The following is a 19,885-nucleotide window of genomic DNA, read 5'->3' as shown; positions in this document are numbered from 1 at the left end:
ATATTGTACTGAGTATCATGCCCTTATATTGTACTGAGTATCATACCCTTATATTGTACTGAGTATCATGCCCTTATATTGTACTGAGTATCATACCCTTATATTGTACTGAGTATCATGCACAAAAAAGTTATTTTGCTTATTTTGGAAAAAGGCAACTTCAGTTTTTTAACTTTAACAGTTTGATACTTTGACTGGTAAAAGTTAATAAAAATTTACGCAAGTGTATGTAAGTGTAAGATATGATGAAAAGCAAACCCTAACAATTCATGTCATTGTTTTAGAGTTGTAATTAATTTTAACCACATCAGTTTGTTTTACCTTCTTGTTTTGGCTTTTGCTACAGATAAACACAATAGATCAATTAAGTAATCTTACTTCCAAAGATATACACCTATTCTCCGCCGATAATAAAAAGTTCGAAGACTTGAAAAAGGATGTTGCGGTCGCGACTCGGCTTTCGACTTACATATCTGATAGGGTATGTATTGATTACGATATGATAATATAGTTATTTTTAAGAATCCAAGTGACTGATCTTCCATATTTCATTTGGAAGACTAGTGTGTTATTAGGGTTCCGGATTATATTTGGAAGACTATTGTTTTTGTTATTTCATCTTCTGTCTTTTTATTTCCTAAAGATTCTCACTCGGTGATCTCAGAACTGGCCAGAGCTAAGAGCTTGAAAATTTGAGCTTTGGTAGATAGTACCTCAAACCTTGATAATGATTTCTTTTATACACCTAGGGGGTCTCTGTGGCAGCATTGGCAGCCAATATTATGTTCTCTCTTTTAATTATGAATATCTAAAGAACCGTTGAAGTTAGGGGCAACAAATTTGTAAAAGAATAGACATTGTAATATTCTATGGATCATTATTTATGACCTAAACTGTGTCATCAATCATTTTCTCAAGACTTTGTTCCAAAGTTTTCGTTGTCACTCCATTACTTGCATTTTCGGGTAAGTTGCTACTTTTGAATAAATAAAACTTATACATTAGCCAAATAGGTATACTGGATCAACTTAGCTTTGCCTAGTTTGAACAAATAGGTTTGTATACCAATAACATGTTAGACCACCCTGAAACTTAAAGCTTATATTCCTATCCGATATTATATTCCAATACAGTGTCCACTGTGGTGCAGTGGATACTGCACTTGTCACTTGTGATGACTGGTGTCTGAGGTTCAATTCTCAATATAGCTGTATTGCATATATACATATCTCCTTTTTGATGGCTCACAATATTATTGCAGAAGAGTGTCAGTTCAAATTTATCAGTTTTCCTTTTTACTTAATTTGTTTTCATCTAAAATCATTGGATTTTTATAGGAAAGACAATATCAATATTTTTGGGTTAAAACAGCAGATTTATATCTGGAAGCCTTTTCGATTTTTTTTTGAAAATCAATTATCTAGTTTATTTTTTAACTTGTAGGGACAAAGTCCTAGAAAGCAGGAATGCAAAGCTACGATTGGTATGAAACTACAAAGAAATGAAAAGTTTGTGCAAGTGAGTATCAGTAACTTATATACATATTTAACAATATTGATGTGTTATTATTTAAATAGTAATATTTTTTAACTAATAATTTGTTTTCTTATTATTTGAAATATGAATGTTCTGATTAGAGAAAAGCATATGAAACTAAATCAATATTGTAGATGGTGTATTGAATGACTAAGGAATTGCAAGTTGCATTTAATAGTTGTGCCATTAGTAGGTTAGAACTGTTGCAGAAACAAAGAGGCTCTTTGGCTTTTTGGTGTACTAAAAACTGGTAGCTCATGCTTTTTCAAATTTTATCTATTACCGACTGGAATCACTCAGATCATAAAGGCGGCTCCAAACAGATATTAAAACCTCTATTTAAAATCATTATATATCAGTGTAACAATGTCAATTCAAAGTCCCAATTGTTTTTGCTAATCTAAAAATACATATAAAAGCAGTAAAAGTTTTATATCCATTTTTTAAAATCATATGTTTACATATATCTCAGCTTCTTGTATACCCTTTAGCAAATATATTTTGTGAACAACTATTGGCCAGTATTGAACTTACATGGTGCAATTGTGCATTTTGGAAAGTTTGATCTTTGGCTATTACAATTGTGGGTTTGAGGTAATTTTTATCTCAGTTTTTTGAGACATTCCAGATAGAGGGCATTGCTCTATGATGTTTTTCTTTCTAATCTATTGTGTCTTGTTTTGCAGTGTAAAACATCTGGTAAGAGACTGGAGAATTACTCCATTAATTTAGATATCAATTTTTCCACGCTATCTTCTATAAAATTAGATATCAATTTTTCCACGCTATCTTCTAAATTAATGAAGGAGTTTGAAATGGAAAGTTTTGTTACTCCAACACGCACCACCGTACATCTTGGAAGGAACACGGGACCGTATTTCCAACCATCCGAGTCCATGGGAGAGATTATTAAAGCTATAAAGCGGAAATCAACCCACATCCGCTTCTATATTTACATTGAGACGTTAGTAATATGTTTTCCTATAATTATGTGAGTAAATTATTATCCATTAAATGTATTACTGTAGTAAGGTTTCACAAATATAGAGGTTTCCTGCAGATTATGTTAAAAACCTGGAGCCCCGATTTTCGATAGTTAAGAAATGGAAACTTAATATTTTACTGAAAAGAAATTTTGGAAACATTGATTTCTGTGAAAATTAGACAGAAATATAAAATGCATAAAACTTCCTTTTTAGGTTTATCTTTTAAATGTGAAAAAAATGAAGACTGGTTTGATTGGAAAGAGTTTCAATATGATTAAGTTTTACAATGATAAAGTTTCATGTTTTTTTAAAGCACTGTTATTGGTCTATGTTCTTGTACTCACTAGGAATATGAAAATATTTGATCTTTAAATTGCAAAAATGTGTAACATATTTTAACTTTTTAATACTTCAAAAAACCAAATTTGGGAATCTTTTTGTTGCGCATGTCTTATTCTATTATTAGTTTTTTTAATTTGTAATGCAAATCATATCTACATAAAACTTTCTATAAATTATGTGGTTCAATGTAAAGTTAAGTACACAGAGGCGGCTATAGCAATTATTTACCTGTTTCTCAATTAAATTGACCAGTTTCTTGGCTTATAGGTTGGGTCTTAGGATAGGCTTTCAGTTTTCGTTTCATTGTTGTTGATTAGGAAAGTTATAATTTTGAAAATTCCCAAATACTATAGATGAATTCTGGTAATAGGATATAACTAAATACTATAGATGAATTTCTGTAATAAGATATAACTAAAAATCACAGTATGTTCGAACTACAACATTTTTTTAATGTTATATAGTCTGTATAATTGAAGTTTTTCAGCTTTTATGAATTAATTCTGATTTGTTTGTATATCTTTCAAACCATTTAACTAGATATAAGCACTTTTTAGCAAAGGAGAAGATCGTAGTGAAAACAGAATGAACCCGGAAAGAAGACAAAGATCTGCGAGTAGGAGCCCAGGATTTGAGCAGGATATGGGATTGGAGAGTGGGAGCAGAGGGTATGTGGAGGATGGCTCTGAGAGCAGGCGAAGATGGTATTGGCAAGAGAGGTCAGAGAGAAGGGGCAGAAGGTATGGGCCGGATCAATCTGAGAGCAGGGGCAGAGAGTGTAGGCAAAAAAAAATCAGAAGGCAAGGACAGGCAGGAGAGAAGATCAATGAGCAGGATAGAAGATGACGGGCAGAGTGAAAGGGCAGAGAGCAGATATGGAGACGATGAGCAGAAAAGATCAGATAGCAGGGGCAGAAGTGAAGAGCAGGAAAGAAGGTCTGAGAGCATGTGGGAAGATGACGGGCAGAGTGAAAGGGCAGAGAGCAGATATGGAGACGATGAGCAGAAATGATCAGATAGCAGGGGCAGAAGTGAAGAGCAGGAAAGAAGGTCTGAGAGCATGTGGGAAGATGACGGGCAGAGTGAAAGGTCAGATAGCAGATATGGAGATGATGAGCAGAAATGATCAGATAGCAGGGGCAGAAGTGAAGAGCAGGAAAGAAGGTCTGAGAGCATGTGGGAAGATGACGGGCAGAGTGAAAGGTCAGATAGCAGATATGGAGATGATGAGCAGAAATGATCAGATAGCAGGGGCAGAAGTGAAGAGCAGGAAAGAAGGTCTGAGAGCATGTGGGAAGATGACGGGGAGAGTGAAAAGTCAGAAAGCAGATATGGAGATGATGAGCAGAAAAGGTCAGATAACAGGGGCAGAGATGAAGAGCAGGAAAGAAGGTCTGGAGATGATGGTCAAGGAGAGTAAGAAACATAAAAGAAAGCAAAGATCTGGAAGCAGAGAGAAATTTAAACGAAAAAAACATGGAAGATCTACTAGTATAACTCAAGATGAGGATTCTCTTTCTGTTGTTTCAGAAAGCAATGATAAGGTTATTATATTTCGTTATTCAACTCTTGTTTTATTCATAATCGGTTTTAAAGAGATTTCCTTCAATTGAGTCAAATGCTACACAACAGGAAGTTTCACTTCTGTGTCTACTGAAAGAGTTTTACATTCTTTGAGCCAAATATATTGATTGTTTGTTTTAGTCAAAGGATTTAAGAAAGAACAAAAAGGCAGTGAGTGCAAGGTGTCAGCTAAGGTTGCCAGATGTGAATGCTGGACAAGCTCTGAAGAACTTACTGTCAACAGTAGTTATCATGGAGGTAAGTGCCCTTTTAACAATTACAATTAAATTTGTCTCTTTTTGGTTAATTTATGTGTTGTGAGAAGTGTCTTCGACAAACGAGATTTCTAACAAACAAGCTAATAATGTCTTTTGGTATAATAATTTATTAGAATTTTTTTTTGTCTAGATCTTACAGTGTAGGTTAATAAAACAAGTTAGCTAGTTTTGCAACTCAGGTCATACCACATTAAGCACAATTTCTTTTGTGAGGGGCAATGGGTATTGTGTTTGTCAGTGAGTTTAAAAGTCTGGAGGTCGATCCTCGGCATTTTACACCATTTTTTATCTTTTAATAATGTTAATTAATGTTAATAATTTTCACAATGTTATTGCAAAGGAATATCGTTTAAAATTTAGCATTTCTTTATTGTTCGTTAGTTTTTTCTTTATTTCAAATCATTTGATTTTTCATAGGAAAGCTAGCATCTTCATTTTTTAGTTTAAACAGACATATTATTGAACATCTGGAAGCCTTTTGGTTTTTTGCAAGAAAACCAATATTATCTACTTTACTTTTAACATTCTCTCATTCGTTCGCAAGAGTGATAAAAATGTGTAGACTAAATCCTGCAGGTCATCTATCTAAACTATGTGCAGCCATTTCATTCAATGTGTGTTGTTGCAGCAAATGGTTAGTGCTGCTTTATTTACACTCGAATGACATAATTCAGGTAAGAAAAAAAGAGCCCATAAACCAGACATTTGTTCCAATATTATCCATGTTCTCTTGGATTTGAAATGGAGTTTGAAGAATCTCAGTCAATATAATATGTCAATAACAAAATATGCTAGCAAATATGACCAATTTGCACACTGAAGCACTTACATTATGGTCAATGACTGCTTGAAGTTGCTGTTAACATGTCTGAAATTACTTTCAGTTTAAAAACGTTATTCTATCGCAGTTCAGTAGGCTTCTACCTAAACAAAATCCAAAAGTTATGTACCAAGTCCAGGTAGGCCTGGTATAGTGGTACTAAGTCCAGGTAGGCCTGGTTAAGAGTACAGTGGTACCGAGTCCAGGTAGGCCTGGTTAAGATTATAGTGGTAAAATATTCTTTCCGCTTTAGTCTCTCATTCTTTATGCCATCATTATAAATGTGTTTCTATGCATTTTCAGGGGGAGTTCAGAGGCATCTGTGGTACAGATTCTGTAGAAAGATGGAGACAATATGCCAAAAACAAAGTTTCTCAGCAGGTATATTCTACAATATATTGCCACAATGAAAAGGTCGAATGTTGTTATGCAAGATATTTTTACTGAACTTTACTGTTAGTGTGCTTCAATTTTTCATAACATTACGCTAGTAAAAACCCACAAAATATTATAGTAATGTAACATCTAAGTGACTGTCTCACACTTTTCTTAGAAAATATCCTTGGATTTGGAAAGTTGCTGGGGCGGCATTCCATTAGTTACAAATTGCATTAAATCTTTATTATCTAGCACCGTCAAATTCTGAACCAACTTCACTATCTGCCACCTGAGAGATGATGCTCTCACTATCTCCCGGCTTATTGCATGATGTCGTGGGCTAGCTAAGAGGCTGTCTAGGTAATTCACAAGAGTGCATAAATTATGTATTTACCTAGTACAGCAATGTGTCGTAATTTGGTGTTATACGAACATTTGGTCTGTTATTATTTCACAGTCATCTCTTAAATGTCAAATTCCTGATGGGGGTGAGTTGTATTGCTTTGTTTTAGTCTGAATAAGCATTAGTGCAAGCATCAAAATACAGTGCAACATTTGTTTAGATTCATATTTTGGCAGATCCTATAGAAAGTTGTATTTTTATGCTTGGTACTCTATAATTGCTGTTAGTTTTATATTAGCCTCATTCAGTGATTCATTGACTCCACACCTAGTGATGGCAAAACAAGGCGAGACAAAATGCTTTTCAAATTTGGAGACGAGAACAAAACAGCAATGAGCCACCAAAAAGAAAAAGTACCTGACATAATATATATAAAAACATGTTTTTATTTCATTCTCCCCAACAAAAGAAAGGAGTTGTGTATTTAATAAGGAGATAATTCACAATTTAATTATTGTTTTTTTTTATCGAAACACATTCCCGACGAGACACTGTCTTGCCAACCCTATTCTCGTCTCTTCAGATAGGATCTTGTCTCGTGCCGTCTCTAGTGACACCCTTCCTTGTAGTTGACTGTTTTTTGCTTAGTTGTTTGTTTGCTTGTCCTGTCTGATCAGTCATAGAGTTGCATTAAATGTTCAACACATTGTCACACTTTGTCCAATGATATAGGTTAGTGAAGTAATCTATATCATTGCTTTGTCATATGTTTTAGTTGTGTTGTGTACCAGCAATGAGCAATGCAAACATTACATAGAGTCTTCAAGTATTGAAACAGGATATTATTTCTTCATCCTCCTTGATCGCGAACAGGTAATTAACAATATTACTGAGATATGTTAGTTTATAACGTTTGATTCTCTGACCATCGAACAAAACAGTGTACTGTTTTTTTAATAGTAGCACTAAACCATATTTATCAGACTTGTGCAGAGTAGAGATTTCAAAGAGTCCAGAGTCAAGTCAGAGTAAATAAAATTTTATTGTAAAAGAGTGAAGTACAAGCCGTCATCAAAAGTCAGTAATAAGAGTAAAGTCAAGTGACATTGTGAATGACAATTTTGTAAGAGCAGAGTTAGAGTCAAGTCTGAAGGGATCCAAGAGTATCCGAGTACAGAATGTACGTGTTAGAATAACTTCTCTGCTTATGTCTCATGGGAAAAATAATAGCCTAAATTACCATAAACTCAACAAACAGTATTTTCTCTTCAGAATTTAGTGACTTTTTTGTTACTAATACTACTTTTGGATGTATTTTAACTGAATTTGGACATATAAATAACATACATATAAGTGACAAGTTGAAAGAGTCTTTTGAAATATAAATATAATAATATAATATATAATAATAATATAAATAAATAGAGCAAAAGAAGAGCAGAGTCCAGTCTTCAGCTTATTTTATTACAAAACTAAGAGTCAAGTCAGAGCAGTGAAAAAAGCATTTTTAGTCAAGGAAAGTCAAGCGACTAGTGCCCAAGCCTGACACTTTTTGAAAAGGCTTATAACATTGCAGTTGGACATTCAGTCGGCATCTTACTGTATTTTCTTACTTTTATGGATATCAAAGAACATTCTAATCACATCATGATGTATGATTTCTAGGGGCAGTCATATGATATTCCAGCATTTTCGGGGACTGAGATATACGGACTGATTGTTCGTAATGGTTACAGCAATTATGAAGTATACACATATGGTACTCAGTACTTCTGTCGAAGAGATGACCATCAATGGCGGGTTACAGCGTCAGAAGTGATTGACCAAGCTAGGAACAAGGCAATAGCTGTTGTTCTGAAGAAAGTTGGTGTAAGTTACTAATAACTTGTTATTTGATGCACGCTGTACTCTAATGGGGAGCACACCGTTTGAAACAAACTCCTTTCCTTTATTTTTCATTGCTGCAACATTACACAAAGAAACTTATTGGACACCTACGCAATGAGAGTTCATTTCTAATTGGTGATAATTACGCCAAATTTGCCAAAAGAAATTGCTGCATTATCTCAAAGATGTCTTTGTATTATTTAATAATATAATTAATAGTTCAATAATATCGACAAACCCATTCACAACTCCAAAAATTACTCCTTAAAACGCAACTCTGCATAATTTTTTTCTGATATATTTTTCAGAGCTGCTCTCAAATCGTGGTGATTTGAATATTTGAAGCAAATCATTTTGTACTGATTTGACACAAATGATGATTTGATTTGAAAGGTTTTGGAAGTAACTTGACTTGATTTGAAGTTTCGGGCTGATTTGAAGACTTGATTTGAAAACTAATTCAAATCACATCGCTATTGATAGCCTCGTCTTCTGTAACCGATCGAAACATTTTTACGACATTGGCGAAGTTAGCCCAAACTTTGGCAAGAAATGCGCACCATCGGTACCGAGGCTAAGCAACCACGTGTGTGTGTCCCTCTACAGAAAAAGGAAAAAGACCGCGTGTCGTGTGTGTAAAAGAAATCAACATGAGCAGCTGTGGTAAGTTGTGGAAAAGGCATGTTTGTAGATGTGGTGCTGACATTGAATACCTTGATGTCAATTATTTGATTGCTAGTAATTGGTTGTGACTATCCCACTCTAACCTCACAATCACTAGTCAAAATAAAAATTACTTGTGCTGTGCCTACGGCATGAATGAATGAATATAGTATTATAATATATAATATTCTATACAATACTATTCCATGCCGCCGACACATTCAATATTCACAGTAATGACAATGTTCATGAATATAAATATGCATTATATTATAATTGGGTAGGATTTAATTAATAAAATAAATTAAAATTTTATTTGTTATATCAAATTTATTAGAATAATATTAAATAACATTTTGATTTAATTTATTATTTTAAATTATAAATGAATAGCATAACAATAACATTCTATCCAAGTAAGTATAATAAATGTAATATTTATATATCATACATAGTTTTAACATTATTATTTATCTATACATTATTATTATAAAATTAATTATATTATATGTAGAATAATATAATTATTAATATTTTATACACAGTCACTTACTTACTAAGTGAAGTATAATACTTAAAATGGGATTTCGATTAAAAAGGACGATGTACAGAAAAAGGAAGTCACATGCACTCAGCAAATACAAACATGTGTTAATGAAAATATGTTCGCTGATTTTTGAATAGAGCACCTTTAGCTAGTACAAGTAACCTGGGTTCAATACATCAGGATATTGAAAAGTATATGGCGAATATCAGATCTTCTTGCAACACTCTAAGCTATTGGCAAGGTGAGACACAGTCACTGAGGCTTAGCAAGCTGGCGCTGAAGGTCCTTTCAGTACCAGCTTCATCAGCTCCCATAGAACGGGTTTTTAGTAAAAGTGGCTTCATCATGAGGCCACACAGGAGCTCCTTGACATGTGAAAACTTGCGCAAGCTAGTTTTTCTAAAATGCAACAAGTGTATTTAAGTAAATGTGTTAATATTATGTAACTGTTGATTATAGGCTCAATGCTTAGTTTCGTTTCCTTCAAGTTCAAGCCTCAGTAACTGAGTTTCACTTGCCAACATTTTCAGGTTTTATCTTATGTTTGTATTTTATATTTTGCAACTTTAAACAAGTATCTAAAGTTGTTTTTTACATATGTACATTCTTGCTTAAAAGCTTCAATAAAAGCAGTCACAGCCATGACCATAAACTGTTACATAACCCTCCACTCATGCTTTGCCATGATGTTTTAATACAACTCGTAGAACAAAGAAAAAAACCTTATCTAGTGGTGATTTTAGCATACATAATACATATAGTGGTACAGAGATACAGCTATACTAATCCTATCCATAGAACCCAAAACGGGCAGGGGGGCAAACCCCCTACCCTTTCCCCCTGGTTTAGGTCCTATGGATAGGAAGAGTACAGGCTATGCCGCTACAGCTACACTGTAGATTGATCATACTATGCAATAATTGAGCGAACAATTTGAAAGAGTATTTCAAATCATTCTCAAATGATTCAGGATTTGAATTCGTTATTGGGCTGATTCGATTTGATTTGCTTTGCTTCGAATCTGCTGACAAGGGTAGGGGATTTGATTTGTAGTTTGCCAGATATGATTTGATTTGAGTCATAAAAAGTCATTTGAAAGCAGCTCTGATATTTTTGCATGTGTGACTCATCATTGGTTGATTCTTGGTGCAATAAAGTGGTTGCGTTGATCTATGAACGTTCTATATATTGTAGAGTCACACCGCTAGTTTATTTTAATGTTCCTAATCAAAAGAATGGCAAGTATCTATCTAGGCTAGATAGATAGATCTATATATAAATTTGTGTAGTGTGTGTGTTTGTGACGCACACTTCTTTTTCGTCCCAAATTTGTTGATCGCAATGAAAGTGGTACCAATGGAAAGTTTATGATCCAAGTTACGTTATTATCTATATTTCAAAATTATATGCCTGATACATATAAATATATTACAGAAACATATATTTTATTGTACAGTGCCATATGGAATTATATAGGTAATTGAATGTTTATGGTGCATGAAGAGCTGATAGGTCAGTGGTCGAGTTGCTTGCTTGAGAGCTGGTAGGTATTAGGTTTGAATCCCAGTCCATCCAAACGGGATGGTTTGCTGCTGATATTGAATTTAACAGCGTGTATAATTGGTCAGCAATAGTCAACAATCATATTTGTACTGAAGTGGGTTATACTACAAAAATTACTTTCCAGCCGACAGGCTGCAGTTGGGCTGCTTGTTATTTAGATATGCATATCTATCAGTTTAGCTTTTCTTTCATCAGGTCAGAAAAAACAATAAAGATGTCTCAACAGAACTGGACACAATTCAAATGCATTTCAATGTATCGTATGTCTTGACCCAACATTGTTTGGTGTTTTCCAAAAGTTTAACCGTAAGGATGTTTTTCCTGTTGTTCTTTTTAGTAGATGTGTTAGTGTAAAGTATGTAAGAAAATTAGGAACCAAACAAGGGGGTCTGGGGAAACATTAAAAATTCAGTCTTTTGAGGGGAATTAGTGATGTATATTTTGGAGTTATGTGCTCATATTCTCATTACTGTGTATCTTTCAAACACTCACTACATTGTGTTTGGTTCTCGGATTACCATTTGATCCACTCATTCGTGTAGTATTAAAAAAATCCTTTTTAAGTCAAGTCAAGTTATTTTTCTTGAATGCAGGATGTTGCGAATTCAGGAAATACACTCTTAACAGTTCTTGAGGAGTCTGATATGGAGACAAGGATGGCTGTAAAGAGCATGGTTCCAACCAGTTCAGGAATAACACTGCAAGTTCTTTATTAAACAGTGTATTAATCTATTTGTAATTGTTATCGCATTGCAACAGTAGAAAAATTAGACTCTAATTTGAAGTTTCTTGCTCATTAAAGTTGTTCTTGTGAGATACGACAAACTACACCTCAATAGTGTAAGCTTGTTTCACTTTGTGTTAAATAGTGCTGTAAATTATCCCCCCTCAGTTAATCAAACTGCTTATCTACATGTATGATTGATTAAAAATGAATATTACCTCAATTAAAAGTATTGATGGCCATTAATCGCAATTAAAAATTAATCATTTGATCTGTCCAGTGTCCTTGAATTTTTGATTTTTTTATTTAGGCTGATGTTGATTGGAGAAAAAAATTCTGAACACAATTATTATTTTACCTCAAGGGATCTTTGGTTTACTGTATTTCTTAACTGTTAATGATATACGCTTATTTTTTATTTATTCTGTTGAAGTATGAGGTTTACTGATCTAGAGCACCATTTAAATGTTGGTTTCATGGTGATATACATGTTGTTTTATTATTATTATATATTATTACAACTTGCTCGGCCGGTTTGACTCCCCGGCTGACAAGTTTGACTCCTGCTGATGACAAGCCTTTCAGGCTTAGGTTAACCGCTCAGTAGTTGCGGATCAGGACTTAAAATAATAGAGGCCCTCTGTGTGCATAACATCGGCATGCAGGCTAAAGATTCACCTCTGCCCTCAGCGATAGAAGAGTAGCCACGTCGCTGGGCTCGTGAAAGATCAGTTGTCAGTTCCCAACCTTGCAGCTTTGCTTCGCGCTAGGTTAATGACTGTCAGAGTCTGAAGAGTGGTAGTGAGACTTGGTAGCTCATGTGCCACGATAAGTAAGTCACACAATCTTTGATTTATTTGATAGAACATACTTATGTATGGACCTCCTGGCACAGGAAAAACCCTAATTGCAAGAGCACTAGCTGAAAGGTGCAATGCCCACTGTTTCTTGTGACACCAAGCTCCATTAACAGGAAGTACGTCGGAGAAACGGAGGCATTGATCGCAGCACTATTTACTGCGGTAAGTTAAAATTGTATTCTTGTAAGTAAAATCTTGCCACGTGACATCAACTCTGGAGGTATTGTATTACTACATGTATATTAGCCTATTGTGTTGCTGCACCATATTATTAGAAAGCCTTACAATATTGAAAATTGCATGGATATTGAGTTTATTTATTATGCTGATTATAAGACTTCCTAGAATTCGGTTGTCATTTATGTATAATGACAACTGAATTATTCACCTATTATATTCTGTTTTTTAGGCCAGAGTGTTTTTTAGCACCATCAATTATCTTTATAGACGAGTGTGACTCGGTATTTGCCAAGAGGGGCGGAGACGAGAAGGCTTTCCTGTTGGCTATAAAGTCACAATTCCTTCAGGAAATGGATGGTTAGCGCCTTTGCCGATACTTTTTGATTAGGTTTACTAGCATTTTCATTTTTTGGTGTTTCAAAGCTTTAGAAAATTAATCAAGGAAATTTCAAGTTAATTTCAAAAGACTTGAAAACTTCTGTCTTCTGTCCTCATATGAATTCAGATTTTCCATCATAAACTTTATTTGATTCAATTTTTCTCGTCGTTAAATTGATCAAGTTTTAGTCATGCTAGTTTTCATTATTTCTTTAATAAATTGTGAACAACACAACATAATTTAAAAAGAAATAAAAGAGTAGTAATAACATTGATTATTGAAATAGATAGCATTTTTCATGTAATTTTGGTCATTAATTTAGCAATTTATAAACATTCATAAAAGCCTTAAACATTTTCAAGTCTATTTCTTGAAAGAATTCATCAAGTCTCAAATAATTTTCATTTCTTGCAATAATAACTCTATTCACTTCAATTATTGAGTGAATTGATTTGATCAAGTGTCAAGTCATTATAATCTACTGGAATTTCTTGATCAAGTCAAAAAGTGGGCAATCAAAATGAATTAAGTGCACAGCACTGGTTCCGATATACTGTATTATTTAATATATTACTAATATATTACATATGAATTTGACATAAATCTATATTGACCATGATCAAGTAATTGGAATTATGGCCAATTATTGATAACACAGACAGAATAAAATGTTAGTGAAGAGCACAGTACATAATTAATATTCAGCATCGCCTGTATCTTCTTTATGAGAGAAGACAACTCACCCACATAATTTAGAGTTTGATTATGTCTTCAAACTCGGTTCGCATTTCGTTTTGTCACAATTCTGCAATATTTGCTACTTTAAGCTAACCCAAAAAATCTAAGTTGCTTGAGTAAGATGAATGAAGTTGTTTCATATTTTTTATTTTTAAATGAGATAATAACCTTAAAACCATTTAACAAAAAATTCTGATTTTTAATTATAAAATTATTGACTTTATAAACCTAGATACGTTTTTACGTTTACATCAAATAGCTAATGTGTTCCCTATTCCCTACTTTTCACAATTAGGCTACACAATATCGTAAAAATGGCAAGACAGGCTGAGTTTGAGAATTGTCAAACTGATGGTATGCACCTTTTGCGCAGCTATATCACAAAACAGCAGTACAAGCTTACAAGTTTAATATCAGCAAAACTCATTGTCCATTAGCACTTATGAGGATTATAGGCTATTATTTGTAAAACAACTACAGTTATTTTTACAATATTGAGCTATTAATGTGACTGGTTCTTGTTGGATTTTTTGACAGGATTCAAAGATCATGTGCCTATACTTGGGGCTACCAACAGATTACACGCTATAGACCCTGCCTTTTTGAGCCGACTTGGAACACCTATTGAAGTTCCATTACCTGATGCTGTGAGTTCTTTTTTAAATCTATTTTCTACATTTTAAATACCGGTATCACTTTCAAGTTTGCAGTTATTCTTAGAGTTGTGGAATCTTGTCTTTTGCACAGTTCACTTATTAATGAGTTTGGACAATCTTATGCCGCCTTACAGTGCCTCGCGTTGCGCGTTCACAACTCGAGTTTTTTATTCTGCTGCAAAATTATTGGCGCTGCTTTAGCACCCTTTGCACCCTTGTTTCTACAGCCCTGTTTATTTTAAAATTTTATCAACAAATAATGTGTTTTTGCTTGTCCGTAGCTATATTCTTGATTAATTTAGGTTTTTAGGTGCTTTGTCACTATTCTTCACTGCAGGCGAGATAATTTACAGTGTTTTATGCATAGGCCTACGTATGTTTTACAGGAGGCTAGAAGAGTTTACCTTGAGAAAACTCTGCAGGAGATGAAAAATCATCCTAACGCCCAAGTCAGCATGGACATCAATATTGATGCTTTGGTAATCCATACTGATGGCAAATCTATGCGCGATTTAAGGGACATATGTCAGAAAGTGCATTGAGTACAACTAAGAATAGCAGCTACACAATTTTTCATCAATTTTTCAACATTCAAAATGGTTTAAATATGACAAAAACTTAATAAAAATACAATACTTTTCAAGAAACTAAATTTACATAATAAGTCTTATTTCTACCAAAGTCAGCAGTTGATTCTCGAGTACTGCACAATAATGCACACATTAAAAGACACTATATCAGAGTCTGTCTTTTCTTGAAAAGACTAATGCCCATAGTTTTATAAAATAATCACTATAGTATAAGAGAAAGAGTGTGTCAAAAATCACAACAGATATGATACTCGGTTTATTTCCGACAGCAGCATTTTTAGCTCCATGCGCTGTTTTTCCATGGGAGAGCTACAGGAAAATGAGCAGTCCTGTAGTATTTTAGTTGCCAAGGCTTTAAATGATGAGTATACATCTGGCACTGTCTCAGTATATTCTTTTGCCATCTCTAGCTGAACCGATGAGACAGAATATAGATATCGATGGCAACTTAAATTATTTGGATCGGTTGGGTTATTCCACTAATTTTTGAATAATCGTTTCATCCCTACTACATGCTGATGTGTTATCCTACTACATGCTGATGTGCAATAAAAAGTTTTGTGTTGTATTTTCAGGGGTGCTGCAAGAAGAGCTCTACGTTATTTAACTGACCAGGGGATATCGTATAACACTGATATGTTTGTAGTGTAACCTCGCTACACAATGCATTGCGTAGTGGAAGTTCCTGTTTTTAAAAAAAATTTGAAATCTTAATGTCACATGTGAACTTGCTTGTTTGATAAACAGCTACATGGTGTACCTCATTTATTTGATATACTTAGAATTCTACTTATACTATAGCCTGTCTTGACAAACTGTTGTTTTTGCGTAGTTGTCCCCCGTCGAGCGGGCGAGCAACACAACAGCTTGTCACAAGACGTACTGCACCTGATGCATCAGCTGCACTGAAAGGAGGTTGTTCTCTTCCGTCTATGTGGCTTGGCTGCGATGTTATGGCGGTCGCTCCATCGGTAATCATATCGAATTTCGCACAAATATTTATGTAGAAAAAATAAGATTAAAGCGTTTAACCAGCGACCATTCTCTGCGGTAAACTTTAGTAGAACTTGAGAACTTAGGCAACAACAGCGACTAAACATGTCGTTATTTGTGCGCTCAGTTTTATTTCTATTTTTGTATCAGTCAGTTTTATTTGTTCTTATAGATTTTGTTTTCAATTTATTTTATTCTTAAATTCTACTATTGTTCACTGACATAGACTGGTTTTGGGTTAAACGATGTAATCTTATTTTTTTCTACATAGATTTTTGCGCGAAATTCGTTATGATTACCAATGGAGCGACCGCCATAACATCGCAGCCAAGCCACATAGATGGAAGGAGAACAACTCCCTTTCAGTGCAGCTGATGCATCAGGTGCAGTACGTCTTGTGACAAGCCGTTGTTGCTCGCTCGACGGGGAACAACTCCGCATAAACAACAGTTGGTCAAGACAGGCTACTTATACTACTACTTATATTTCACCATCACTTTTGGCATGTATTAGCCATGTTATCTAGAGAGTTGTTTGCCATTAAAATGTCAGCTGGACAGGCATTTGTTCGGGAATACATGTTACACATATATCAGTATTGAAATACATAATTTTAGTGCGATTGGGGAACTTTTTGTTTTTTTTATACTTGGTATACTTGCAACAGCATGGTAAATTTGTTATAAACTTTGCTTGGTAATATTACTTAGATTATAATAATTACTTTTCATGAATCATAGAGGTTATTTTAAAGGACACCGTTTATTCTATATATTTCATACAAATAAATTATGGTGCTACCTTATACAAAATATATATATTCACTCTGTTCAGACTTTAGTCAATTCTTTAGAGAAGTGAATTGATCAAGTGTCAAGTCATATTATAATCTACTGAAATTTCTTGATCAAGTCAAAAAGTGGGCAATCAAAATGAATTAAGTGCACAGCACTGGTTCCGATATACTGTATTATTTAATATATTACTAACATATTACATATGAATTTGACATAAATCTATATTGACCATGATCAAGTAATTGGAATTATGGCCAATTATTGATAACACAGACAGAATAAAATGTTAGTGAAGAGCACAGTACATAATTAATATTCAGCATCGCCTGTGTCTTCTTTATGAGAGAGGACAACTCACCCACATAATTTAGAGTTTGATTATATATATGAGCAATATTTATTGTGGTAATCAATAGTCATATTTTACAATATGTTTTCCACAAGGTACCACGGCAAGTAAACTAACTAAAAAGCGGTGTACAACAAAAAAATAAAAAGGACCGCAAAGAAACTATAGTCTAACTAAAAAACTGGTGAATAGTCTAACTAATATAATAATATTAGAACTGAATGCATAAAATATGTAGAACACAAGCTTGAGGATTGATATGAGTATTGTTTAAACAAAAAGTGGACAAATAATAGCTCAGTGAAAATAGTATACAAAATAATATATGACAATTTTTCTACTCATGAAAACAAAGTGTAATATGAAATGGTTAAAATAGGTAAGGCTATATGGTGAATGGTATTATTGGTCAGAGGATAGTAGGTGTAGTTTGAGTTTTGTTTTAAAAGATTGCAGAGGAAGAGTTCTTAAATGAGTGCAGAGATTATTAAATGAATTTAGCAGGTTACTGTTGAGTTTGTTGTGGTTTATGGCACTAGGTAATTTGAATCTGTTTCTGGTTTTGTGACTATGGTTTACGGTTTGAAAGCTATAGCTGAGATATTTAGGGCAGTTATCGTTGAGTATTGAATGAGCAGCGAGGCAGGTGAAGTAATGTGATAGCTTAGGTAAAGGAAGAACACTGGTAGTGCTTGTTATTAAGTTGGTAGATGGTAAGTGATGGTTTTTATGGGGTATGTTTAGGTCTTTGCATATAAGTCGTAAAGCTTTTTTTTGTAAAATAAATAGTGTGTTGGTATATTTTACAGGTGTTGTAGGGTAAAACACATGCAGGCCATATATAAGATAGGAATGGATAAAATTATAGTAATATAGTCTGTCAGTATCAAAGTTCATAAGATGACGAATGTTATAAAATAAACGTAGGTTAGATGATATTTTATTTGAAATGAATGAGATGTGGTCTAGCCATGATAAAGAGTCGTTGATGATGAAGCCAAGTAGTTTAGAAGTAGATTGTCTTGTTAGGGTACTGTCAAATATAGAAATTGTCAGAGGGAAATTCAATGGTGGATTTACTAAGATATAGTGAGATTTTGAAATGTTAAGAGGCATCTGATTTGCCACACACCATTGTTGGATAAATCTTAGGTCTAAATTTATTTTAGATTGGAGGCAAGAAGGGTCAGTTTCGAATATAGAGAATGAGGTATCGTCAGCATAAGCATGAGGTGTGCTGTGGAGTGGTAATTCAAGTAGATCATTTATAAAAATTTGAAACAGTGTGGGTGCAAGAATTGAACCTTGTGGAACGCCAGTAACTATAGGAAGAGCATCTGAGCAGATATTTTTTATCTTCACGCATTGGCGCCGTCCATTCAAATATGACCTGATGGTGTCAAGAAATTTACCAGCTATTCCTATGTTTGCTAATTTTGCAATAAGTATATTATGATTAACCATGTCAAAAGCTTTTTGACAGTCAAGAAAAATAATGACTAAAGTATTTTAGTTTTTGACCATGTTTGACCAAATGGAGTAGAGATGATGAATGGTAGTGATGCAGGAGGGGTTTTTTCTAAATCCTGACTGTGAGCTGCTTATAGTTTTGTTACTATCTAAGTGTATTTGAAGCGCGGTAAGTATATGCCTTTCATAAATTTTAGAAAGTATAGGAAGCACAGATATGGGTCTATAATTAGATAAATTGTTTTTATCTCCACCCTTGTGTAGTGGGGTAACTATAGCAGTTTTCCATAGTTCAGGGAAAGTTACTTCCTCAATAGCTCTATTAATGATATCTGTGAGCGGGATGATTATGAATGGCAGTGATATGCGAAGAATTCGAATTGAGATATTGTCAATACCTGTAGCTTTGTTTGAACGGATATGATGCAGTATGTTTACTACGTCGGTTGTATGTATAGGTGAAATAGTATCTGAAGCATGTGAATAGCTATGCGATTTAGGAGTCCAACTGTGTTCGTTTTCGATACTTAAATTTCTAGAAATGTTGACAAAATGTTTGTTAAATGCATTACCCAATGAGCGTTCCGGGGTATCAGTTTCTGATGACATATCTGGATTAGTGTTGTTTTTGTTATGTCAAGATTATGTCTTCAAACTTGGTTCGCATTTCGTTTTGTCACAATTCTGCAATATTTGCTACTTTAAGCTAACCCAAAAAATCTAAGTTGCTTGAGTAAGATGAATGAAGTTGTTATTTCATATTTTTTATTTTTAAATGAGATAATAACCTGTAAACAATATAGCAGGGTAATGATACTTGATCATGCTCTGTCTTTTTTTTAGGTAAGGTCATAGATATAGTAAACCGTAGATATGAGAATAATCAAAATAAGTGAGGCCTATAAATAGGACGACGCAACATCACGGTGATGTGTACAGCGAATCAGGTGATCTATGAATTTCTATAATAATTGACTCAGCACTAAAAACTGCACAATTATTCCACAGTTTGTGCATCTAAGACTGCATATTTTATTGAAAATATATAAAACTGACTTTGGATGAGAAAGACAAGAATCTTACACACATGGTAATGAATAATACCAATGATTTAGAAGCTTCTATATCATTGATAATACAAAGAGTGACCAAATAGAAATTAAACCAATAACAAACTAATGAATCAAATGAGATTTAGGAGCAGTTAAGCTGGATCACTGTATTAAACACCCATTAGACATGA

At 33.9% G+C, this 19,885-nt stretch overlaps 1 protein-coding gene across 3 annotated transcripts; it reads left to right on the top strand.

The window, feature by feature from the left end:
* Positions 1 to 366: 366 nt before the first annotated feature.
* LOC137386937 (C-type lectin domain family 4 member F-like) lies at positions 367 to 8,045 on the top strand. 3 transcript variants are annotated; one of them, XR_010977854.1, is made up of 8 exons: positions 367 to 481; positions 1,444 to 1,518; positions 2,343 to 2,500; positions 3,422 to 4,408; positions 4,569 to 4,685; positions 5,829 to 5,906; positions 7,022 to 7,119; positions 7,912 to 8,045. XR_010977854.1 is itself a non-coding variant. In XM_068073171.1 (7 exons), exons 4-7 carry the CDS (start codon positions 3,707 to 3,709, stop codon positions 6,201 to 6,203), a joined length of 945 nt encoding a protein of 314 aa, XP_067929272.1. In that variant the 5' UTR covers positions 367 to 481; positions 1,444 to 1,518; positions 2,343 to 2,500; positions 3,422 to 3,706; the 3' UTR covers positions 6,204 to 6,256. The 3 variants fall into 3 exon arrangements, 2 of the variants coding, with proteins under 2 accessions (XP_067929272.1, XP_067929273.1); XM_068073171.1 differs by lacking the exons at positions 7,022 to 7,119; positions 7,912 to 8,045 and adding an exon at positions 6,156 to 6,256; XM_068073172.1 differs by lacking the exons at positions 367 to 481; positions 7,022 to 7,119; positions 7,912 to 8,045 and adding an exon at positions 6,156 to 6,256 and having other exon boundaries at positions 1,471 to 1,518; positions 2,223 to 2,500.
* Positions 8,046 to 19,885: the final 11,840 nt, after the last annotated feature.

The sequence above is a fragment of the Watersipora subatra genome, chromosome 2, assembly GCF_963576615.1.
Source record: "Watersipora subatra chromosome 2, tzWatSuba1.1, whole genome shotgun sequence".
Taxonomy (NCBI): Eukaryota; Metazoa; Bryozoa; class Gymnolaemata; order Cheilostomatida; family Watersiporidae; genus Watersipora; species Watersipora subatra.
The sequence above is the reverse complement of the archived record's forward strand: the minus strand, read 5'-3'. Positions and strand labels throughout refer to the sequence as shown.

What these genes read in the sequence shown, in the direction of transcription:
- LOC137386937 (XM_068073171.1), top strand. Translation starts at nt 3,707, where the DNA reads ATGACGGGCAGAGTGAAAGGGCAGAGAGCAGATATGGAGACGATGAGC. An exon ending in TTTCAGAAAGCAATGATAAG is followed by an intron (nt 4,409 to 4,568) that starts GTTATTATATTT and finishes TGTTTGTTTTAG; the next exon opens with TCAAAGGATTTAAGAAAGAA. An exon ending in AAAACAAAGTTTCTCAGCAG is followed by an intron (nt 5,907 to 6,155) that starts GTATATTCTACA and finishes TTTATTATCTAG; the next exon opens with CACCGTCAAATTCTGAACCA.